The 19910-nt window shown below is 44.5% G+C and overlaps 1 protein-coding gene across 1 annotated transcript; it reads right to left on the bottom strand.

Annotated features, from left to right (window-relative positions):
- Nucleotides 1-2711: 2711 nt before the first annotated feature.
- Nucleotides 2712-7498, bottom strand: LOC119310890. Its single transcript, XM_037586508.1, has 5 exons — nucleotides 7289-7498; nucleotides 4903-5012; nucleotides 3556-4401; nucleotides 3321-3473; nucleotides 2712-3237 (listed from the first exon to the last, which is right to left on the bottom strand). The coding sequence occupies exons 1-5, from the start codon at nucleotides 7371-7373 to the stop codon at nucleotides 2863-2865; spliced, it is 1569 nt and encodes a 522-aa protein (XP_037442405.1). The 5' UTR covers nucleotides 7374-7498; the 3' UTR covers nucleotides 2712-2862.
- Between the last annotated feature and the right edge of the window lie 12412 nt (nucleotides 7499-19910).

Here is a 19910-nt window from a genome sequence, read left to right as displayed (position 1 = left end):
ACGGCGGCAGCGTCGAGGGGAGGCGGGGGGCCGGCCGGATTTGGGGCGGGCGACGGCCGGCGGCTTGGGAGGGAGGAAGCGGGAGGTTGGGGACGAGAAACTTCCCTCCGGCGCGACGGGGGAAGGGAGTGCGGGCTGGGGTCGAGCGCCCCCCTCCAACCCTCACTTCTACGGTTTGAAATTGGGTTTGAGGATTGGACCCTTACTTTTTTTAGGGTTTGAGGGTTTAGGGGTTCTAGTCTTTGCGTTTTTTTTGTTGCAACCCGTAAAAAAGCAGTTATTTTTGAAGGTTTGAGGGTTTAGGGGTACTACTAGTAATGCTCTTAGCTACCCCGCAGCTTGGTCAAGTAGGACATCCTGCATACAAGCCCTTGGCAGCAAGGGAACGATTTGTCATCTAGCCTAAAGCAGAGAAACCCTGGTTGGGATTCTTCATCCAAGTTTGGTATGGTCGATGGTCCAAAACAATGAGCGACGAACAATCTCCGTCCCAAAGTTATGGTTGTAAGAGCAACTTCAACGCGCAAGTTGTGGTTGTAAGAGCAACTTCAATGCACCGACGCAAACTATCCGTGCGTGTCCGTTTGGATTGATACGGACACAAATGAGGGCCCAACGCACCGATGCAAACTGACCAGCGTCCGCTTTTTGTTCGTGTGCAACCCATTTCAGGCCCAAAATTGGGTCGGGTTTGCGACGGCGCGGACACGCGCGACGCCCACCCTTGACCTCCCGCTGGCCCGCTAGTCGGTGGCAGATTGGTCATTTCCCCTTCCTCCCATTGACAGACCGCGACATCGCCGCCCAGTTCGCTCGTGCACACATACCACCCCCAGCAGCACGCCACCCCCTGATGGCCCCATACTCCGGTGTTGGTTGACTGTTTTCGTCGCCGTCGTAGCACCCCAAGGGCGACGCCACCCCACCGCCTCCGCCGCCGCAAGGTGTTCGACTTTTCGCCCGCAAGGTACAAATGGACAGTGGCGACAAGTACTTTCTCAATAATTTTATTTGCGCTTTGGATGATTCGCCGTCTGACGATGAGGAGATTATGGTTGCTGCCATTACCACATTAGTAGGCAACGGCCGATGTTTCGGGGCTCGATCCCGGGGCATACTTTGCCGTTGAAGCAATAGAGAGAGCGGCCATTGCCTACTCTAGCAAGGCTACTACCAATCTGCTAACCCGTTCTTCAAACACAACCTATTCCGGCGCTGTTTTAGATGGCTAGACATGTGTTCAACTGTATTCAGGAGGGGGGGGTTGTTCGATAATTATTTCGAATGCAAGGAGGATGCCCTCAAGAAGGTTGGCTTGTCCTCTTATCAGAAACTCGCATTCAACTGCAAGATGATTTTGTTGAGCATATATGGGCTCACGCTGGCATCAAATTGTATCGACTATTTTTTCTTCCAAATGTATTTGCGACAATTTAAATTTTATTTGCCTTATAAACTATGAGATATTATTTGTTTATGAAACTATGAGATATTTGTATTTGTTTGAATTATCTGAACTTCGGGCAAAAAAAAATTGACGCGTTCAGGCAATTTTTGTTATATGTACACAAAAAAGAAGAAATAAATGGCCACATACCGGCCACGAGGACGAATATGCGTGCACACGTTGGGTGCACTACCAACCTAAACGCAGAAGTGGGCGGGCACGCCGATCCAAATGGACAAAAAATGGATAAAGTGAGCTAGCACGCCGACCCAAATGGACAAAAAGCTGATAAACCGCATGTCTGTTTGGGTCACCAAATTGGAGTTGCTCTAAGGCTGGTCATAGTGGGGAGTAACTTAGAGGGTGCTTGGATACGTTTTAGTCCCATGACTACAAGTAGTGGGACTAAAACTTGCTAGTCTCACCCATGCTTGGATCCAAATACTAAAGAGACTAAAATCAAGGTATTGAGCATTTATTATCCTCCAAACCCTCCAATTCAGAACTCGCATGTGTTAAAGGAGAGGAATTAAATGAGGAGAGAGAGGGCTAATACATATTTTAGTAGGTTTCCTATGACTAAAAAGGTTTAGCCTCAACACTAGTCCTAGCCTCTCTTTAGTCAGGGGTGCTTGGAACTTTAGTCTCTAAAAGAAACTATTTTTAGTCAGACTAAAAATAGTCCCTTGGATCCAAGCACCCTCTTAGACTAGTGTCATATGCATGACACTAGTCTAAGTTACTACCTTTATAATGCAAAGTAACATAATAGTAGTGTCATAGATGGCTTCATTTATTAGCTTGTAGACTCATCTTATTTTGAGAAACGCTATGTTACAGTAACATATTATGTTGCCACCTCACATTAAATACTTGCCACATAAGCAAAAAAAATTTGGAGTGCGCTATGTTACTAGCTAAGTTACTCCCACTATGACTAGCCTAACAGCTCTTCTGTACAGGTTCTCTAGGGCAAAAGAAGCGGACGACCTTCTAGGAGCTGTGAGGGTCATAGACGATGCCAAAGGCTGTAGAAGTGTTGTCAACACCAGCCAAAACAGGGTGTAATATCACAACCAATCGGCAGTTTTCCGGGTCGGAGCCTAAAGGTTCCAGCTGTGCTCAAAAGTAGAAACTCCACTTCTGAATTTTGAAAGTTGTTTTGAATCAAAGGCTACTTTCAGCTTGTATGAAATTGCACCACAAGAAAGCAAATATCTTTGCCTAACCACGCAACTATTTCTCTCCAGGTATTGCTAGAAGATTGAAACAAATAAATTTGCCAGAATTTCTTCATCACGGCAGGTGCAAGTAAAAATACATAAACTCCACAAAAATGACTGGTGAATCCAAACAAAGAACTAAAAGGTAACCATTTAACAACTAAACTTCACAAGGTGATTCAGATCTGAATTTCACAAAGCATAACACCGGCTGCAAGGCCCTAGTAAGTTTAACTTGACTGTGGAGTTAACTTTCCCTTCAATGTATGTTCTCACAGCCAAGATTGATTTATATGCATCCCTTATATATGCAGTTTCCAGTGGAGGGCATTTCCTGTCCAATATATCACCAGAACACCGGTAGCTAATAGGAGTGGTGTCCAATGTAAGGCACTCAAGTGATGTTGCATTCTCAAGAATATGACGTGCTAGCTCAACCATGCTTTTTTGGGGGCAGAAACCACTGATCTTCACATTTTTGAGGTTGTGATGGCGGTGTTCTGACATTTGTCTCAGAGATGAGAGATCTCCCTCAAACCAGTCATACTTGGACTGCACAGGTGATACCTGAAGATCAAAGGCCAAGACATTCAAATTCATGATTCAAACATGGAAATTAGATGATCTTTGCAGGGTGAACAGTGACTTACAAACAAGACAAACTTCTCCAACAAAGGAGAAGCATCAAAAAGAGAAACTAAGGATAAATAATCATAGTCCCGATGAGAATGGAGTCCCAATAGATAAATAATCAAGATCTTGAGGTGGCGAAATTTGCTAGATGCCACTGGTGCATTAATTATCTGCATAAAGATGACTCTGGTTAATTATTTCCAAGATATGGCTACTGTTATATCACTTACCAACTTAACTGTGAGAGAATACCTCATAACTAGAATGTATGGTAAGAGTCTCAACTTTTGGCGCACAGGAAGGAAGGTTGTCAATAGCATAACTGATGCCACAGCTATTGTTCAACATCAGATTCTTCATCTTCCGTGACTTTCCAAACGAGAGTTGCACATTAAAATCCATTAAGCGGAATCTGGAGATATTTGGAGCATTGATCTCTAACACCTCAAGGCTACATTCAAGCACCTCCAGGAACCTGAGCCGCTGCAGCAGACAAGGTATCTCCAGGCGAATGATGTCATGACAATATTGAAGTCTCAAGTGTGCCAAAGCAAAGGAATGGGATAGAAGGCACCCTAACTCATCCCCCGTAATATGCACATTATACAGATGCAGCGTTTTCAGGGTTCTCAAACCAAGTTGAAATGTGGGATGTAAGTCCAAATTGGCAAGGTGAAGATACTGAATAGAGCCATGACATATCTCAGAGAGAAGCATGCATGGAAAGTTAAAAGTTGCATCCCTCGGGGATAGTGTAAGGTGGAGTTGTTCAATCCCTGGTGTAACCGCAATCTGGAGCCAACTGGTGAGATGATGATACGGTTCTGCATCATGAGGAATAACATAGTATTCAAGCCTCAATTTCTTCACACCAGCTCCTGAGTGGTTTCTTAAAACATGGTCAATTTTGTTGTTGTAGTCTCTTATAACATTTGAGCCTGTTGTTCTCTTACACAAATCTTCTTTGGAGCACATTGTTTCATTAGTGAAGGTAAGATTGGGATAGCATTTCCAGGAGCTTCGAAAGGACTGAGAGATACAGGCAGCACGGGCAGCATCTTGCATTGGCAGTAGGAAATGTATATGACGCCAGATGTCCTGCATACAGAAGTACAGAAGATCAGAATTTGAGGTAAAGTACTATGAAAGTCTCATAAGGAATAATACTGTAAAAGACTTGCTTTGTAAATGTTGGCTTAAGCTGGGAAAGGATGGCACAATCTACAATTAGCCAAGGGTAAGTACAAGTTGCAACTGGTTCTTGGTAGGCATAAACAGAAGGGAAAACAATGTGACATACATCGATCATGGCAAATAAAACAAGTGACACAGCTCACACGGAGAAGGTTCTAGGATCTACTCCCTCCGTCCCATAATATAAACGCGTTTTTTACACTAGTGTAGTGTCAAAAACACTCCTATATTATGGGACGGAAGGAGTAGTTCATAACTATCAACTGGATCTTAAAACTAGTGGAACAGTTTTCTGCTGGAAAGTTGCTGCAACAGAACAAAGCAAAGCTTGCTGCGGTGAAAGATATGTTCATAATTTTTATTTAGCTATGCTGCTGATAGAAGTCTAGCATTATCAGAACATACCTCTGGAAGATCTGGTCCTGGATATCTTACTTTTTTGCCACCATGAGAATTAACATCCTGTCGGCAGGGTGATCTGTTTCTTTTAGCTAATGATGAAGCAAGCCATCCATCTGAAACATCAGTATTATGTTTAGTACAGGCACCAACAGAAGGAAATAACAAGTTCAAGCACACACAAAGCTAGAATCTTTGTCCAATTTTTTGCAGGGACATGAATGACTACAAGACTCAAAGCTCTGCACAACTATTTTAGCAAGACTCCATGCACTGAGCACCTCCTCTTCCGCCCGATGATGCCAGCCGTCCTCCACTAAGCTCTCACAAACCATGCCAACTTCAACATTCATCCACCCCAGTTCTCTGTTCATTAGCGGACCAAGAAGGCCTTGGACCACACATGCACGTCCGGGGCCAAATGCGACTACCCGTGCTTCCGGCCAGACACCATGACCAATGCGACGTCAACTTCAGCCACAGAGGAGCAGCAACTCCACCTCCAAGCTCAAGCCGGGGAGGCTACTCTGATGAAGGTGGCGCACCAGCAAGCTCAAGCCAAAGAGGCTTTCCATATGGGGTCCCAGACATCACTGCCCATTTGGAAGACCAACAAGTGCAGACTCAAACCTCCTTTGACAGTATCAAAGGTGAGCTTGTGAAGCTCACATCGATGGTCTCAGAACTTGCAGTCTTCCTTAGCAAGCAGCCATGTGGGCCTGACAGCGGCTCGCTGGAACAATCCCAAACCTCTGCCTTATTCCAAACTTCACCACTTATCCTTCCACAGTTACTGAAACACCAACGCCAACAGCACAACAAACTCCTGAGCCCATTTCCTAGTGTGGAACTGACAGCAACAGTTCACGCCACACCCAACGTGTTCAACGATATGCCAGAATATGATGTACTATATGATTATGAAGTGAGCGGCTACTCAATTGTCTTCATTGAAGTGTTAGATAGCACTCCCTAAATATAAGGGATTCAGGCATTGCATTGCTTTTATATCAGAAGCTGCATATTTTTCCTGGAACTGAACGGGATGCTATAATCCCTGTAAAACAGCAAATAGAAAGCAAGAGCATTTTTTTCCTTGTGGGAATACACATTTGAGACCCTGGCAAGGACAACAGGAAGTTTAATGATCTGATTGTTGCATGTTGGCGAACAGTGTCGACAAATGCAGTACTCAAGCTCACAAATGGGAAGCCCATCCAACCTGCATCTATATTGCCTGAGCAAGCAAAAGTACAGAAAGTGCACATCCAAAGTGGCACCTACTGTTAACTGAGACAGGAAAAAAGAATCAGAATGCACTATGCAGCTCACGGTTCAATGTCATGCGCTCTTGCCAGATTTTTCAGAAGTGTAATGCACTCAGAATTATTCACAACACATGAACTTGGGTGGAATCACTCTTTCGCTGATCAATTTTCAACCTCCTTAACATGGATGAAGAATTCTGGAGAATTGCTGATTTCCTTGTAGAACAAGGAACTCACTGAGGTTGAATGTCAGGGTAGTATTATTATGAGATATTAAGAGAATATTAGACGTAAGGGTAGAAGGGTGATCTTGTATTACTAGTTGCTTGCTTTGTTTAGTAACACCCAAGAACAAAAAACCTAATTTACCTTGTTCCTCTATATAAATCATGTATCTTTTCTACAATTCCTTGCAATTACTTTATCTTAACCCTGTTTTCCTCCAGTAATTGCAGTTATTCAGTAGCTTTAGTTAGGATCTTGCATATATTTCTTGTATTACAATTATTCAGGGTCCTAAGTCCTAACAGATCCCCACTGCGAAGAGGGCTAAAAAAGCGTATTTTTATTGTAATAAAAGTTGGGTCTTTTGTCTAATTTTTTTGCAGGAACGTGAAAGAGACCTAGAATTTACAAGACTCAAATTGTGTCAATCTGAAAATCAAACTCCAGCTGAAAACAGGTATTTTAGCAAAACTACGGAATCGCCCAAGTCCAGTCAATTTCCTTCGATCTAATAAAACTGGATCTCATCAGCTACCGATATCCCCACTGCAGTTAGGGCTCCAAAAAAGTTGTTTTTAGGTAAAAGTTGGATCTTTTGTCCAATTTTTGCAGGAACGCGAAAGAGATCTACAGTCTACAAGACTCAGTTGTGTCAATCTGAAAATCATACTCCAACTGAGCACAGATATTTTAGGAAAACGGCGCAATTGCCCCCAAGGCTCGTCGAATTCCTTCGATCTAATCAAACCGGGTAACACCACGCAGTGAGATCCCCAACGCGGACAGGGCTCCCAAAAAAAAGTACTTTTATTTACGGAAAAACTCACACATGGCAGCAAGGCACAAATAGGAGAAGCCGCAGAAGGTAAATCGAGAAGAAGCTAAGTCGCGGGGCTTACTATTGGCTTCAATACGGCCACGATTTCGCTTCTGCTTCTGCTCCCGCTGCCTGGAGATGAGCCGATTCAGCGCCATCAGCCCCATGATTCGACGATGTTCAACTCTCTCCCTCCCTCCCCCTCTCCCGCTCTCTGTCTCTCTCTCTCTCTCCCTGCGTTACTTTTTTGTTGAACGGGACTCTCACTCCGCGCTACCTCCAATTTAAGGGGGGGAGGGGGGGCGCGGTCGGGTAAGAGATCCCGCTCTATCTCAAAATACCGACCCGTGTTTGAATCAGCTGGCGCGAAGGGGGAAACCAAAGTCGGCGCGAAGGGAGGAAACCAAAGTCCGAGAGACGGAATCACAGTAGGATTAGGAACCACCAAACCCTAAGGCCCCGCTTGGCTCCTCGCTTTAGGGCCCAATACACCTGTAAAATATACCCCAGTAAAATAAAAACGGATGGGCCTGTCGTTGGTGCTTGGCATGTCGTTTTTGGACTGTAAGTTTTACACTAGTTTTCTCGTTTACACCCGTATCAGGCCGGTATCCCATACAGACCAGATGCCGTCGTTTTTCCCCACCTCGCCTCTCGCTCGAGACCTAGATCGAGTTGCGCCGCCGGGAGGCGCCGGCGCTGGTGTCCACGAGGTGGTCAAGCAACGGCGTTCGCGACGGCGACGTGGTGAGGCGCAGAAGACGGTGGCCACGACGGGGGTTAGGTGCGCCGACGACGGCGACTCGTTCCTGGCCGCGACGGTGACGGCGACTCGCTCCTGGCTGCGACAGTGACGGCAACTCGCTCCTGGCCGCCGCGGCGACGTTGGCCGGCAGCTGTGACCTGACCGTGACGGTGAATCGCTCATCCTCCTCTGCTCCACCAAAGTATCCTCCCTCCTCCTCCTCCTCCTCCTCCTCTGCCATCCCTCCCCGCCCCTTCCCCGTTCAACCGGCGGTGGAGTACTCCTTGGCGACGTGGCCGTCCTGTTTGGTCGTGATTAGCCCGAACCCTCCTGCCAGTTAACAGCTGCTGCCAAAGTTTCACAAGAATTCAGTTCGTTAGCTGCTGTCGAAGTTCAGATTGATGTAAACCTAGAAATACTGATAAACAAACAGATGAACAATGGTCCAATGATTTGTTTATGAACAGGGTCCAATAAACTTCCATGGGTTTATGAATAGTTCATCTGTTTTCTTTGTCCAGTTGTGCAGATAGAATGCTAACTAAGTTGGGCCTGTTTGATAAGTTATATAACTGCAACACCTATTATTGCTACTGATATCATTGGCTCATTGCTGCCTTTGTGCAATGCAGGACTGTTAAGAGTGATTTGGAGGATTCAAGATTCTGTGAAGCTCTTTTGACATTTAAAGCTCAGAACTGAAGGTACTTAATAAACTCAAAAGCATTCAGTCCAGCTTGTGTGTGTGTGTCACTGATTTATTCTTCATTGTTTTGCGTATGTGCTTGTCTATATACATATATACTCAATTGTTACATCAATCAATAAAAGTATGGTAATATCTTTTCATGTTACACTAATCTCGTTATCTTGATGTGCTAGTGCTCCTTTTATTCCAATGTCATAACATAGATTATATATACTACTGTGTTTACTTTGAAGGAGAGTTGCGGTATTTATTTTGTAATCTCTTCTCGCTAGATAATGGATACGAGTAACCATGATGATGGATATGAGTCATGTACTGATTCTGAGGAGGAGGAGGAGGAGGAGATGATGTTTCTTGTCTTCCCGACAATATATTGTATATCTTCTAGGAGGGAAAAGATTCCAGTGAACACATCCATTCTTACGGGAGCTAAGTATATCCGAGAAATATTGGATGGCCACCCTCAACGGTGCCTTGATATTCTTAGGATGGAATCCCATATCTTCCAACTTCTATGTGACCATCTTAGATCCAAAAGTCTTCTAAAAAATTCAAAAGGAGTCAGTGTTGAAGAGCAACTAGGGATGTTTATGTACATGCTATCCAGGAATGCAAGTTATCGTACGTTGAATGATAGGTTTCAGCACAGTCCTGAAACGGTGCATAGGCATATCAATGGATGCTTCAACGCTATGAGATCATTGGCATTTGACCTTATCAAGCATAGTTCGCTAGATACTCATTGGAAAATATCAACAAATCCCCAGTTTTGGCCTTTCTTTGAGGTACATGCCATCCCTTGCTATGTACTTTAGGAATTTATATCCTCCCTTAGTATAACACATATAGTAACCATAGTTTGTTTAATGCAGAACTGCCTAGGGGCAATAGATGGGACTCATGTTCCCATGACCATAACATCCAACGAGGCTGCTCCATACAGGAATAGAAAGGGGACCCTCTCCCAAAATGTGATGGTCGCCTGCGACTTCGATCTCAACTTTGTTTATGTGTCAGCTGGTGGGGAGGGGTCTGCCTCAGATGCCGTAGTATTGAAATCTGCTATTCAATCGGGCTTCCATGTACCTCCGGGCAAGTATTATTTGGTTGACGGAGGCTACGCAAACACACCACAGTTTCTAGCTCCGTACCGTGGAGTTCGTTACCATCTAAAAGATTTCGGTAGAGGTGGCCCTCATCCAAAGAACCCCAAAGAACTATTCAATCTAAGGCATGCACGTCTACGGAACCATATAGAGCATACGATTGGTGTATGGAAAATGCGATTGCCTATTTTAAAAGTTGGCACACATTATCCAATTGACACTCAAGTCAAAATTCCTATGGCGGCAGCTGTATTTCACAATATAATCCGGAGTCACAGAGGTGATGAACAATGGCTAGATACGCAACAAATGCAAATTGACCCTCTTCTATTTGTCACTCTTCCTGATGGAGATGACATACCTCGACATGTTCCTACATCCTCAAGCAATCAAAGGGACCTTGGTAATTCTATGTGAGATGAAATTGCCAACAGGATGTGGGCGGACTATCAAAGAATTCGAAGAGAAAGATCGTCACGGAGATCTACTAGCTAATAATTTAAGTTTTTATTCTGTCAAAGTAACTTATTGTAATGATGTGGAATTTGAGATATAAAGATGACATTTGAGTTATGTTAATGTTTCATTTGAGTTATGTAAGGATGACATTTGAGTTATGTTATTAGGATCGATCCTATATATTAGCAACATTTGAGTTATGTTAATGTTTCATTTCATATTACTTGATGTGATTTTGCATTTTCATATTCTTATATTTCTTAATGTGATGTTGGATTTTCACATTCTTATGTTGCTTAATGTGATCAGATTCTTGTATTGATTTATTGCTAAAGTTACATTGTCATAGGTTCAATATGACGCAAAATAGGGCTAAGTGGACAGCAAGGTATGAGAAAGGTCTCGTGGAGGTACTTACAGAGTACAATCTATCTCATTACCGTGGCCAAAATGGGTGGACTATCGAAGGATGGAATCAAGTTGTCAAGGAACTGAACAATTTATATCCAGAGACAAGGTTTACCAAGGATCAGGTTCAAGATAAGGAAGCTCAGTTGAAAAAGCACTACAAAAATATCAAGTTGATAGTCAACCGCTCTGGAATATCATGGAATGATATTGCATGTGTGATCAATACCACGCCTGAAGAATGGGAAGAGATCATTGCAGTAAGTTTTTATTCCTTCTAACTTTTGATTTCCTTATATGTGCATGAACTTTTCATGCCTATGCATGATCTGCTCGCACCTTTCTATTAATTATGTAGGAGGACCCAAAGCTCAAAATGTATGAAGGAAAGAGCTTTCCATTGTACGAGGCATTGGGTGTGCTCTATGAAGGACACATTGCGCAAGGAAGACATTGCCTCACATCAAGGAAGCCTCCAATTGGCACAAAAACAGGTAGCAACTTTGGAGCGAAGGATAAGATGGTTGCAAGCACTAGCAAGAAAAATACAAGACATGGAAGAGATGACAACATAAGGACTTCTTCAATAATTGACATCAATGATACTCCTACATCAGATGATGTGGATGAAAGAGAGAACACTGTCAATGACGAGGAAGAATTAGGCAGTGAAGATGCTGATGGCGATCAACCACAAATAAGTGAATCAAGTGCCAAAGGGGAAAAACTAAGAAACAAAAAGGTGCCACATCTGTACAGCGGCTTGAAGATTCCATGATGGCTTATGTGAATTTCAAGAAAGAGCAAGCTTCCAAGAAGGAAAAAGTGTCACAGCAAGGAAAACAGCCCTCAATTACAGAATGCTTGCAGGTCTTGAATGACATGGATGATGTTCCCGACGAGGTCAAAATCTTTGCCTCTGATGTTTTCAAGGATGCAGCAAATCGTGAGATTTTCCTGGGTTACAACTCAAGATTGTGGGGTATGTGGCTAAAGAAGGAAGTCGACAAGATTAGTCCTCAGCCTCCTCCTTGTAAGTACCATTATCTTGGTTTTCTGCATTTCTTCTCCCCACTAAAGATAAGTGTGTAAGGCTTAGTTGAGCAAGTATTCCTTTGCAGCTCAGTTTTCATCTGGCGGTATTCCTTCAATCAATCTGGTGCTCTGAGCAAAGGTATTGTCTGTGCTCCTTTTATTTCCATTAGGTGAAGCATACCTTGCTTGCTCCTGGAGTCCCTTTGGCCTCAACGAGGCTCCGCTAGTGGGAGGGAGTAACATAATATTCTGGACATGTTTGTTATTATCCACAATAGACCTGTGTTGAGAACTTGCAATTTTTGAAGCTATCATTTTTTGCATTCAAAATCATATAGACCTGCTGCTGTCTAGAACATATTTTCTTATTTAAGATGTTGTTTATATTGCTGCCATGTTGTTTCTTCATATCGGTGTTTTTTGAAAAATAATATGGTTTCTTTAAATTTAGTGACATGCTATGGCTACCTTGTACCATCTGGCTCCCCTTGGTAATTCAGGATTTTGTGCTAATCTTTTTGACATACATGGTTGTTCTTGACATGTGTGGCTGGTATCCTTCATAGAGCACAAAGTGTTCTTACATAGCTAATGTTTTTCATTTTTTTTCTTTTCAGGATGTCCTTTCACATGATTCTATGATTACCCGAGTCCATGAAGCAATCAATAATCTTCCTGAAATATTTTATGTCTAAGCGCACAATGATTGAACAATTGCCTCAATAAATTTGGTTATGTAGCATGCGGACGAGACGAGACAAGTATGCCTCGATAAATTTGTAATTTAAACTACTGACTTTGAGCACTATGAGTTATCGGAACTATGTTCAAATGGATGATTGCAAAAAATATTATCCTTTTTTTGATGTGGTTGTACTGTTATATAAATCAAAAATTCAGCTCATTTTATACCTGTGCAATTTGTGTGCAAGTGCAGTCTGTGCTGTTGAAAATTATGTACGTGTGTATTAGAAAGTCTGTGCTGTTGAAAAGCTATACATTTGGGTGCCATGCATATTTGAACATATATGTAGTGCTGCAACTTGGGCGCCATGTATATTTTACAACCGAATTGAAACTGGAGCCAACTTACAGGGGTGGCAGAAAAACAACATTCCAAGCGGAGGCTAGAAGGGGAATGGAAATACAACCCTGTGGCATGTATTCGGTTTGAGACTAGTATAATACAGGTGTAAAATGTTACAGGGGTGGCAGAAAAACAACATTCCAAGCGGGGCCTAAGGCTTCGTTTGGTACAGATCGGAGGGATTTTCAGCTAATTTTCCTCGTCTGGCCCAAAACCCTCGCTCCCCGTTGGCCCATTTGGTATGCGGGGTTTTGACGGCCCAAGACCTCCTCCCTTACCCTCCTTTCCACGCGGTTCAGAGCCCTTGAGGGGTGAGTCATGGATTTGGGAGGAGACACCACCGCCTACTAAACACGGTGTCGCGCGCTGCCTGCTCAGCGCCCATCGCCCCGCCGCATTGTCTTCGGCGTACTGGCCTTCTCCCCAGTAATAAGTCATCGCCTTCCTTCCTTCCCCTCGTCGTATAGGTTTATTCCATCCGCCCGGCCATTGTTGCCACCTTGTCCCCTCCCCCCACCACCCGACGAGCTCACCTAGCACGATGTCTCTGAGGGCACTAAGGTCGTCACCAAGTTCACCTATGTCACATCCCAGATTTCTCAAACCTGGTAAAATTTCACACAGAATAAAAAATTTCTAGGAAAAGCCCATGATTGCCTAGAAGTGCTTGTGATTGACTTTGAATTGTTTGTTGTTGCTTGACTGTTTGGCTAGAAGTGTTAAAATCCCAATGTCACTAGTGGAACCCTAGCTAGCCTCTGGAAGAAACCAAACCATTTTGAAATATTTATTTGGGCATAAGGCTACCCTTAACAAGTCCCAAGAAATGTTCAAACCGAAATAGTTTCCCAATAATTGAGTTGGATTTGTTTGGAATCAATTCAAAATCAAAAGGAAATTATTTTAAAATGGCTTTGCATTTATTTGCCATGAGAATGAATCCCCTAAGTCCAAATAATTAGTTTGACTTTCTGCCAATTTTTCAAATTGGATTTGAAACGCATTTGGTTTTGGAACCAAATTCAATTTCGAAAGGGAAAATAATAAGTGCAAAATTGTTTGTCCAAAATGCCCAAACAAAAAGTAGGCATAGTCACAAATATTCTTTTTGGAATCTAGAAAATAGTCTTTGTTGCAAGAAAAAATAAATTCAAAATAGAATTGAATTTACAGAGAAATTAGAAAAAGAAAAGGAGAAAAGGAAAAAAAGAAAATGAAAAAAAAGGCTCAGCTGAGCTAGCCCAGCTAGCTAGCCGAGGCCAGCAAGCCAGCGCATGCACGGCCCAGCCCAGCCGCCCACTCGTGCGCTCTCTCTCTCCTCTCTCTCTCGCTGACTGACGGGGCCCGCCCGTCAGCTCCTTCGTCCCCAACCGCGGGACGCCTCTACCCACGACTAGAGCACGACACACATGACCTCTGTCTTGGGAACAAATCTGACAGTAGAGATAGGGGTTACGTAGAAGAGGGCAGAGTCTAGCTACGGTGAGGCTGTACACTCGGTTTTACGAGTTCAGACCCCTCTCGGAGGAGGTAACAGCCCTACGTCTCGGTGCCTCAGAGGCTTTGTTGATTGGAGTGTTGAGTTACAGGGGGTGCGAACCCTTGTGCAAGAGGGGAGGGGTGGCTTATATAGAGTACGACGACCCCTCGCAGCCCTTAGTTACGCAAGGGTTCAATGAGAGTATAATGTCATGAACGTTACCAGTAACGCATGCGCTTAATGATCTTTAAGGCGACGGAGTGAATGACCGACTGTTGCTATCTAGAGGTGACCCTATGTCTTCAGCCGTCGAGTGGATTATTGTACTCCGGGTGAATGACGACAGTCGAGTGGAATTGGGATATCCGAGTGGATTGCACTCTATGATGATTACAGTCGGTATCTTCTTTCTATCTTTGTAGGTCTTGGCCTCTTGTGTAGTGTCCTTGGGTAGGGCATATAGGTCAGGCCCACGACCCTACCATAGGTACATGTCATCGTCATTAGCCCCCAAATGGATCGAGGACCGAGTGAACAAGGATGGAAGTAACTTCGACATGACTCAATGTCTCTAAGACACCTTCTTGGAGGTCTGATAGTATGTAAGTCGTTAAAGCCTCCGTCAGTCGCCCCGATCGATTCTGTCTTCTTGAATATCCGAGTGAAATAAACAGCATAGCACTGAGTAGATTGGATTTGTGTATCCCTTGACATGATTGATTGTTCCACCAGATCCCGGATCTCATGGGATTTGAATTTTTTTTGGAGAAGAGCGTGGGCTGGCTATGGCGCGGTTATCGGAACAAACAGGGAGGGACTCCTCGATCTTCGCTCTGCCTTTTTTTGCCATGTATCGGGCCGGTGCGCGGTTGTGGGATGTGCTGAGATTGCGCGGACCCACAGGTCAGTCACTCGAATGCACGGGTATAAAGGGTGACGTGGTCGGGGCGTGCAACAGTGTCCACCACTTTTCCTCTTTCTTCCTCATCTCTCTGCTTCGATCACTGTAGCGCAGTGCCACTCTGCTCGTTACCGTCAGTCAACCGCGGAGATGACGAAAGACATGACGAAGGCATTGGAGCGCGCTAAGAAGACGGGCAAGGGCAAAAAGGGGTCGACTTCTCGAGCTGTGCTGCCGCCTGGATGGATCTAGGGGGACTGGCTGCGCTCGACGGTCACAACGGAGGATCTCAAGGGGCTCGCCGTCGACGGCCTGATAGCTCCCTGATCTTGGAGGTTGCCAGAGGGGGAGACTGAGCCAGTGTCGCGCGACGGCGAGCGAGTTCTTCTTCTCACCCACATGGAGAGAGGTTTTTCTCTTCCTCCCCATCCATTCTTCCGCGGTTTCTTGAACTTTTTTGGCGCACAAATCCATCACTTTCCCCCAAACACCATATCGTATATTGCTGCCTTTGTTTCAATGTGTGAGAACTTTCTGGGATGCCACCCACATTGGGGGTTATTCAAACATATCTTCACCTGCCGATCTCAATCGGTTAAGAAAGCCAATCCAACTGATGAGATAACCCACGTGATAGGTGAGAACCCGATGAACGAGTTCACGCCCGAGGGTGGCCCGGTCTTCACGTCGTAGGATTGAATCGGGAGGGATAACTAGCTGCAAGCAGCTGGGATAACTAGCTTTATACCTGCCAAGGTTGGATGTAACCCGTACGTTGGGGATGGCTGACCGGAGCTACAAGAAGTCCAACCCGCTGTCCGAACAATCGCAGAACCACAAACCGGGACTAATCCACACAAAACGGCCAGAACCGTAGAGCACGAACTAGGGGAACCAGAGGCTCCTTCTCGCGAATTCGAATGAACTCACAAGAGCAGAGGTAGAAAGATATCTCGGATCTCTCTAGCAGTCTTGTTGCATAAGCTTGTAGCTGAATGGTTTGACAAAAGGTGTTTAAGAGGATGGGGGAGATGGAGTTTTATAGCAGGGACAACCCACCTTAACTAGGTGTGAAAATGGTTTCAAAAGTAAGCAGGTTTGCATGGCTTCCTTGGGGGAATAAGCAGTCAACTTTGGGAGTTGTTGGGGAGCTCCTCGGAAATTTGCGAAGCCCTGACAGCCGGGACACCTTCCACGAGAATGACTAGTACTTTTGACTCACAACTCCAAATGATGTGAGGTTTTTTGCATTGGAAAGATGTTGGGGAACGTAGTAATTTCAAAAAAATTTCCTACGCACACGCAAGATCATGGTGATGCATAGCAACGAGAGGGGAGAGTGTTGTTTACGTACCCTCGTAGACCGAAGCGGAAGCGTTGATGCAACGTAGAGGAAGTAGTCGTACGTCCTCCCGGTCCAACCGATCCAAGCACCGTTACTCCGGCACCTCCGAGTTCTTGACACACGTACAGCTCGATGACACACCCCGATCTCCGATCCAGCAGAGGCGCGGCGAGGAGTTCCATCAGCACGACGGCGTGGTGACGATCTTGATGTTCTCCTGTCGCAGGGCTTCGCCTAAGCACCGCTACAATATGACCGAGGTGTAATCTCGTGGAGGGGGGCACCGCACACGGCTAAGGAACGATCTCAATGATCAACTTGTGTGTCTAGGGTGCCCCCCCGCCCTCGTATATAAAGGAGGGAGGGAGGAGGAGGCCGGCCTAGGGAGGAGGCGCGCCATAGGGGGGGCAAACCTACTCCAAGTAGGTTTGGCCCCCCTTTCCTATTAGGAGTAGGAGAAGGAAGGAAGAGGGGGGAGGAGAGAAGGAAAGGGGGGGGGCCCTTCCCAATTCGGATTGGGCTTGGGGGGGGGGGGCGCCCCCTCCCTTGCTCCTTCTCCATCCCTTCCACTAAGGCCCAATAAGGCCCATATACTTACCGGGGGGTTCCGGTAACCTCCCGGAACTCCGGTATATTCCCAATCTCACCCAGAACCTTTCCGGTGTCCAAATATATCCGTCCAATATATCAATCTTTATGTCTCGACCATTTCGAGACTCCTCGTCATGTCCGTGATCACATCCGGGACTCCGAACAACCTTCGGTACATCAAAATACATAAACTCATAATATAACTGTCATCGAAACCTTAAGTGTGCAGACCCTACGGTTCGAGAACAATGTAGACATGACCGAGACACGTCTCCGGTCAATAACCAATAGCGGGACCTGGATGCCCATATTGGTTCCTACATATTCTACGAAGATCTTTATCGGTCAAACCGCACAACAACATACGTTGTTCCCTTTGTCATCGGTATGTTACTTGCCCGAGATTCGATCGTCGGTATCCAATACCTAGTTCAATCTCGTTACCGGCAAGTCTCTTTACTCGTTTCGTAATACATCATCTCGCAACTAACTCATTAGTTGAAATGCTTGCAAGGCTTAGGTGATGTGTATTACCGAGAGGGCCCAGAGATACCTCCCCGACATTCGGAGTGACAAATCCTAATCTCGAAATATGCCAACTCAACAAGTACCTTTGGAGACACCTGTAGAGCACCTTTATAATCACCCAGTTACGTTGTGACGTTTGGTAGCACACAAAGTGTTCCTCCGGTAAACGGGAGTTGCATAATCTCATAGTCACGGGAACATGTATAAGTCATGAAGGAAGCAATAGCAACATACTAAAACGATCGGGTGCTAAGCTAACGGAATGGGTCATGTCAATCAGATCATTCAACTAATGATGTGACCTTGTTAATCAAATAACAACTCCTTGTTCATGGTTAGGAAACATAACCATCTTTGATTAACAAGCTAGTCAAGTAGAGGCATACTAGTGACACTCTGTTTGTCTATATATTCACACATGTATTATGTTTCCGGTTAATACAATTCTAGCATGAATAATAAACATTTATCATGATATGAGGAAATAAATAATAACTTTATTATTGCCTCTAGGGCATATTTCCTTCAGTCTCCCACTTGTACTAGAGTCAATAATCTAGATTACATAGTAATGATTCTAACACCCATGGAGTCTTGGTGTTGATCATGTTTTGCTCGTGGAAGAGGCTTAGTCAAGGGGTCTGCAACATTCAGATCCGTATGTATCTTGCAAATCTCTATGTCTCCCACCTGGACTAGATCCCGGATGGAATTGAAGCGTCTCTTGATGTGCTTGGTTCTCTTGTGAAATCTGGATTCCTTCACTAAGGCAATCGCTCCAGTATTGTCACAAAAGATTTTCATTGGACCCGATGCACTAGGTATGACACCTAGATCGGATATGAACTCCTTCATCCAGACTCCTTCATTGGCTGCTTCCGAAGCAGCTATGTATTCCGCTTCACATGTAGATCCCGCGACGACGCTTTGCTTTGAACTGCACCAACTGACAGCTCCACCGTTTAATGTAAACACGTATCCGGTTTGCGATTTAGAATCGTCCGGATCAGTGTCAAAGCTTGCATCAACGTAACCATTTACGATGAGCTCTTTGTCACCTCCATATACGAGAAACATATCCTTAGTCCTTTTCAGGTACTTCAGGATGTTCTTGACCGCTGTCCAGTGATCCACTCCTGGATTACTTTGGTACCTCCCTGCTAGACTTATAGCAAGGCACACATCAGGTCTGGTACACAGCATTGCATACATGATGGAGCCTATGGCTGAAGCATAGGGAACATTTTTCATTTTCTCTCTATCTTCTGCAGTGGTCGGGCTTTGAGTCTTACTCAACTTCACACCTTGTAATACAGGCAAGAACCCTTTCTTTGCTTGATCCATTTTGAACTTCTTCAAAACTTTGTCAAGGTATGTGCTTTGTGAAAGTCCAATTAAGCGTTTTGATCTATCTCTATAGATCTTAATGCCCAATATGTAAGCAGCTTCACCGAGGTCTTTCATTGAAAAACTTTTATTCAAGTATCCCTTTATGCTATCCAGAAATTCTATATCATTTCCAATCAATAATATGTCATCCACATATAATATTAGAAATGCTACATAGCTCCCACTCACTTTCTTGTAAATACAGGCTTCTCCAAAAGTCTGTATAAACCCAAATGCTTTGATCACACTATCAAAACGTTTATTCCAACTCCGAGAGGCTTGCACCAGTCCATAAATGGATCGCTGGAGCTTGCACACTTTGTTAGCTCCCTTTGGATCGATAAAACCTTCTGGTTGCATCATATACAACTCTTCTTCCAGAAATCCATTCAGGAATGCAGTTTTTACATCCATTTGCCAAATTTCATAATCATAAAATGCGGCAATTGCTAACATGATTCAGACAGACTTAAGCATCGCTATGGGAGAGAAGGTCTTATCGTAGTCAACCCCTTGAACTTGTCGAAAACCTTTTGCAACAAGTCGAGCTTTGTAGACAGTAACATTACCGTCAGCGTCAGTCTTCTTCTTGAAGATCCATTTATTATCAATTGCTTGCCGACCATCGGGCAAGTCAACCAAAGTCCACACTTTGTTCTCATACATGGATCCCATCTCAGATTTCATGGCTTCAAGCCATTTTGCGGAATCTGGGCTCACCATCGCTTCTTCATAGTTTGTAGGTTCATCATGATCTAGTAGCATGACTTCCAGAATAGGATTACCATACCACTCTGGTGCGGATCTTACTCTGTTCGACCTACGAGGTTCTGTATTAACTTGATCTGAAGTTCTATGATCATTATCATCAACTTCCTCACTAGTTGGTTTTGACGTCACAGAAACCGGTTCCTGTGATGT

Source organism: Triticum dicoccoides, chromosome 5B (genome assembly GCF_002162155.2).
Source record: "Triticum dicoccoides isolate Atlit2015 ecotype Zavitan chromosome 5B, WEW_v2.0, whole genome shotgun sequence".
Taxonomy (NCBI): Eukaryota; Viridiplantae; Streptophyta; class Magnoliopsida; order Poales; family Poaceae; genus Triticum; species Triticum dicoccoides.
The sequence above is the reverse complement of the archived record's forward strand: the minus strand, read 5'-3'. Positions and strand labels throughout refer to the sequence as shown.

Excerpts from the sequence above, each read along its gene's own strand:
- LOC119310890 (XM_037586508.1), bottom strand. The coding sequence starts at position 7,373 with ATGGGGCTGATGGCGCTGAATCGGCTCATCTCCAGGCAGCGGGAGCAG. Across the intron at positions 5,013-7,288 it reads TGGCCGTATTGAAGCCAATA|ATGGATGGCTTGCTTCATCA; the intron begins GTAAGCCCCGCG and ends CTGATGTTTCAG. Across the intron at positions 4,402-4,902 it reads CAGGACCAGATCTTCCAGAG|GACATCTGGCGTCATATACA; the intron begins GTATGTTCTGAT and ends TTCTGTATGCAG.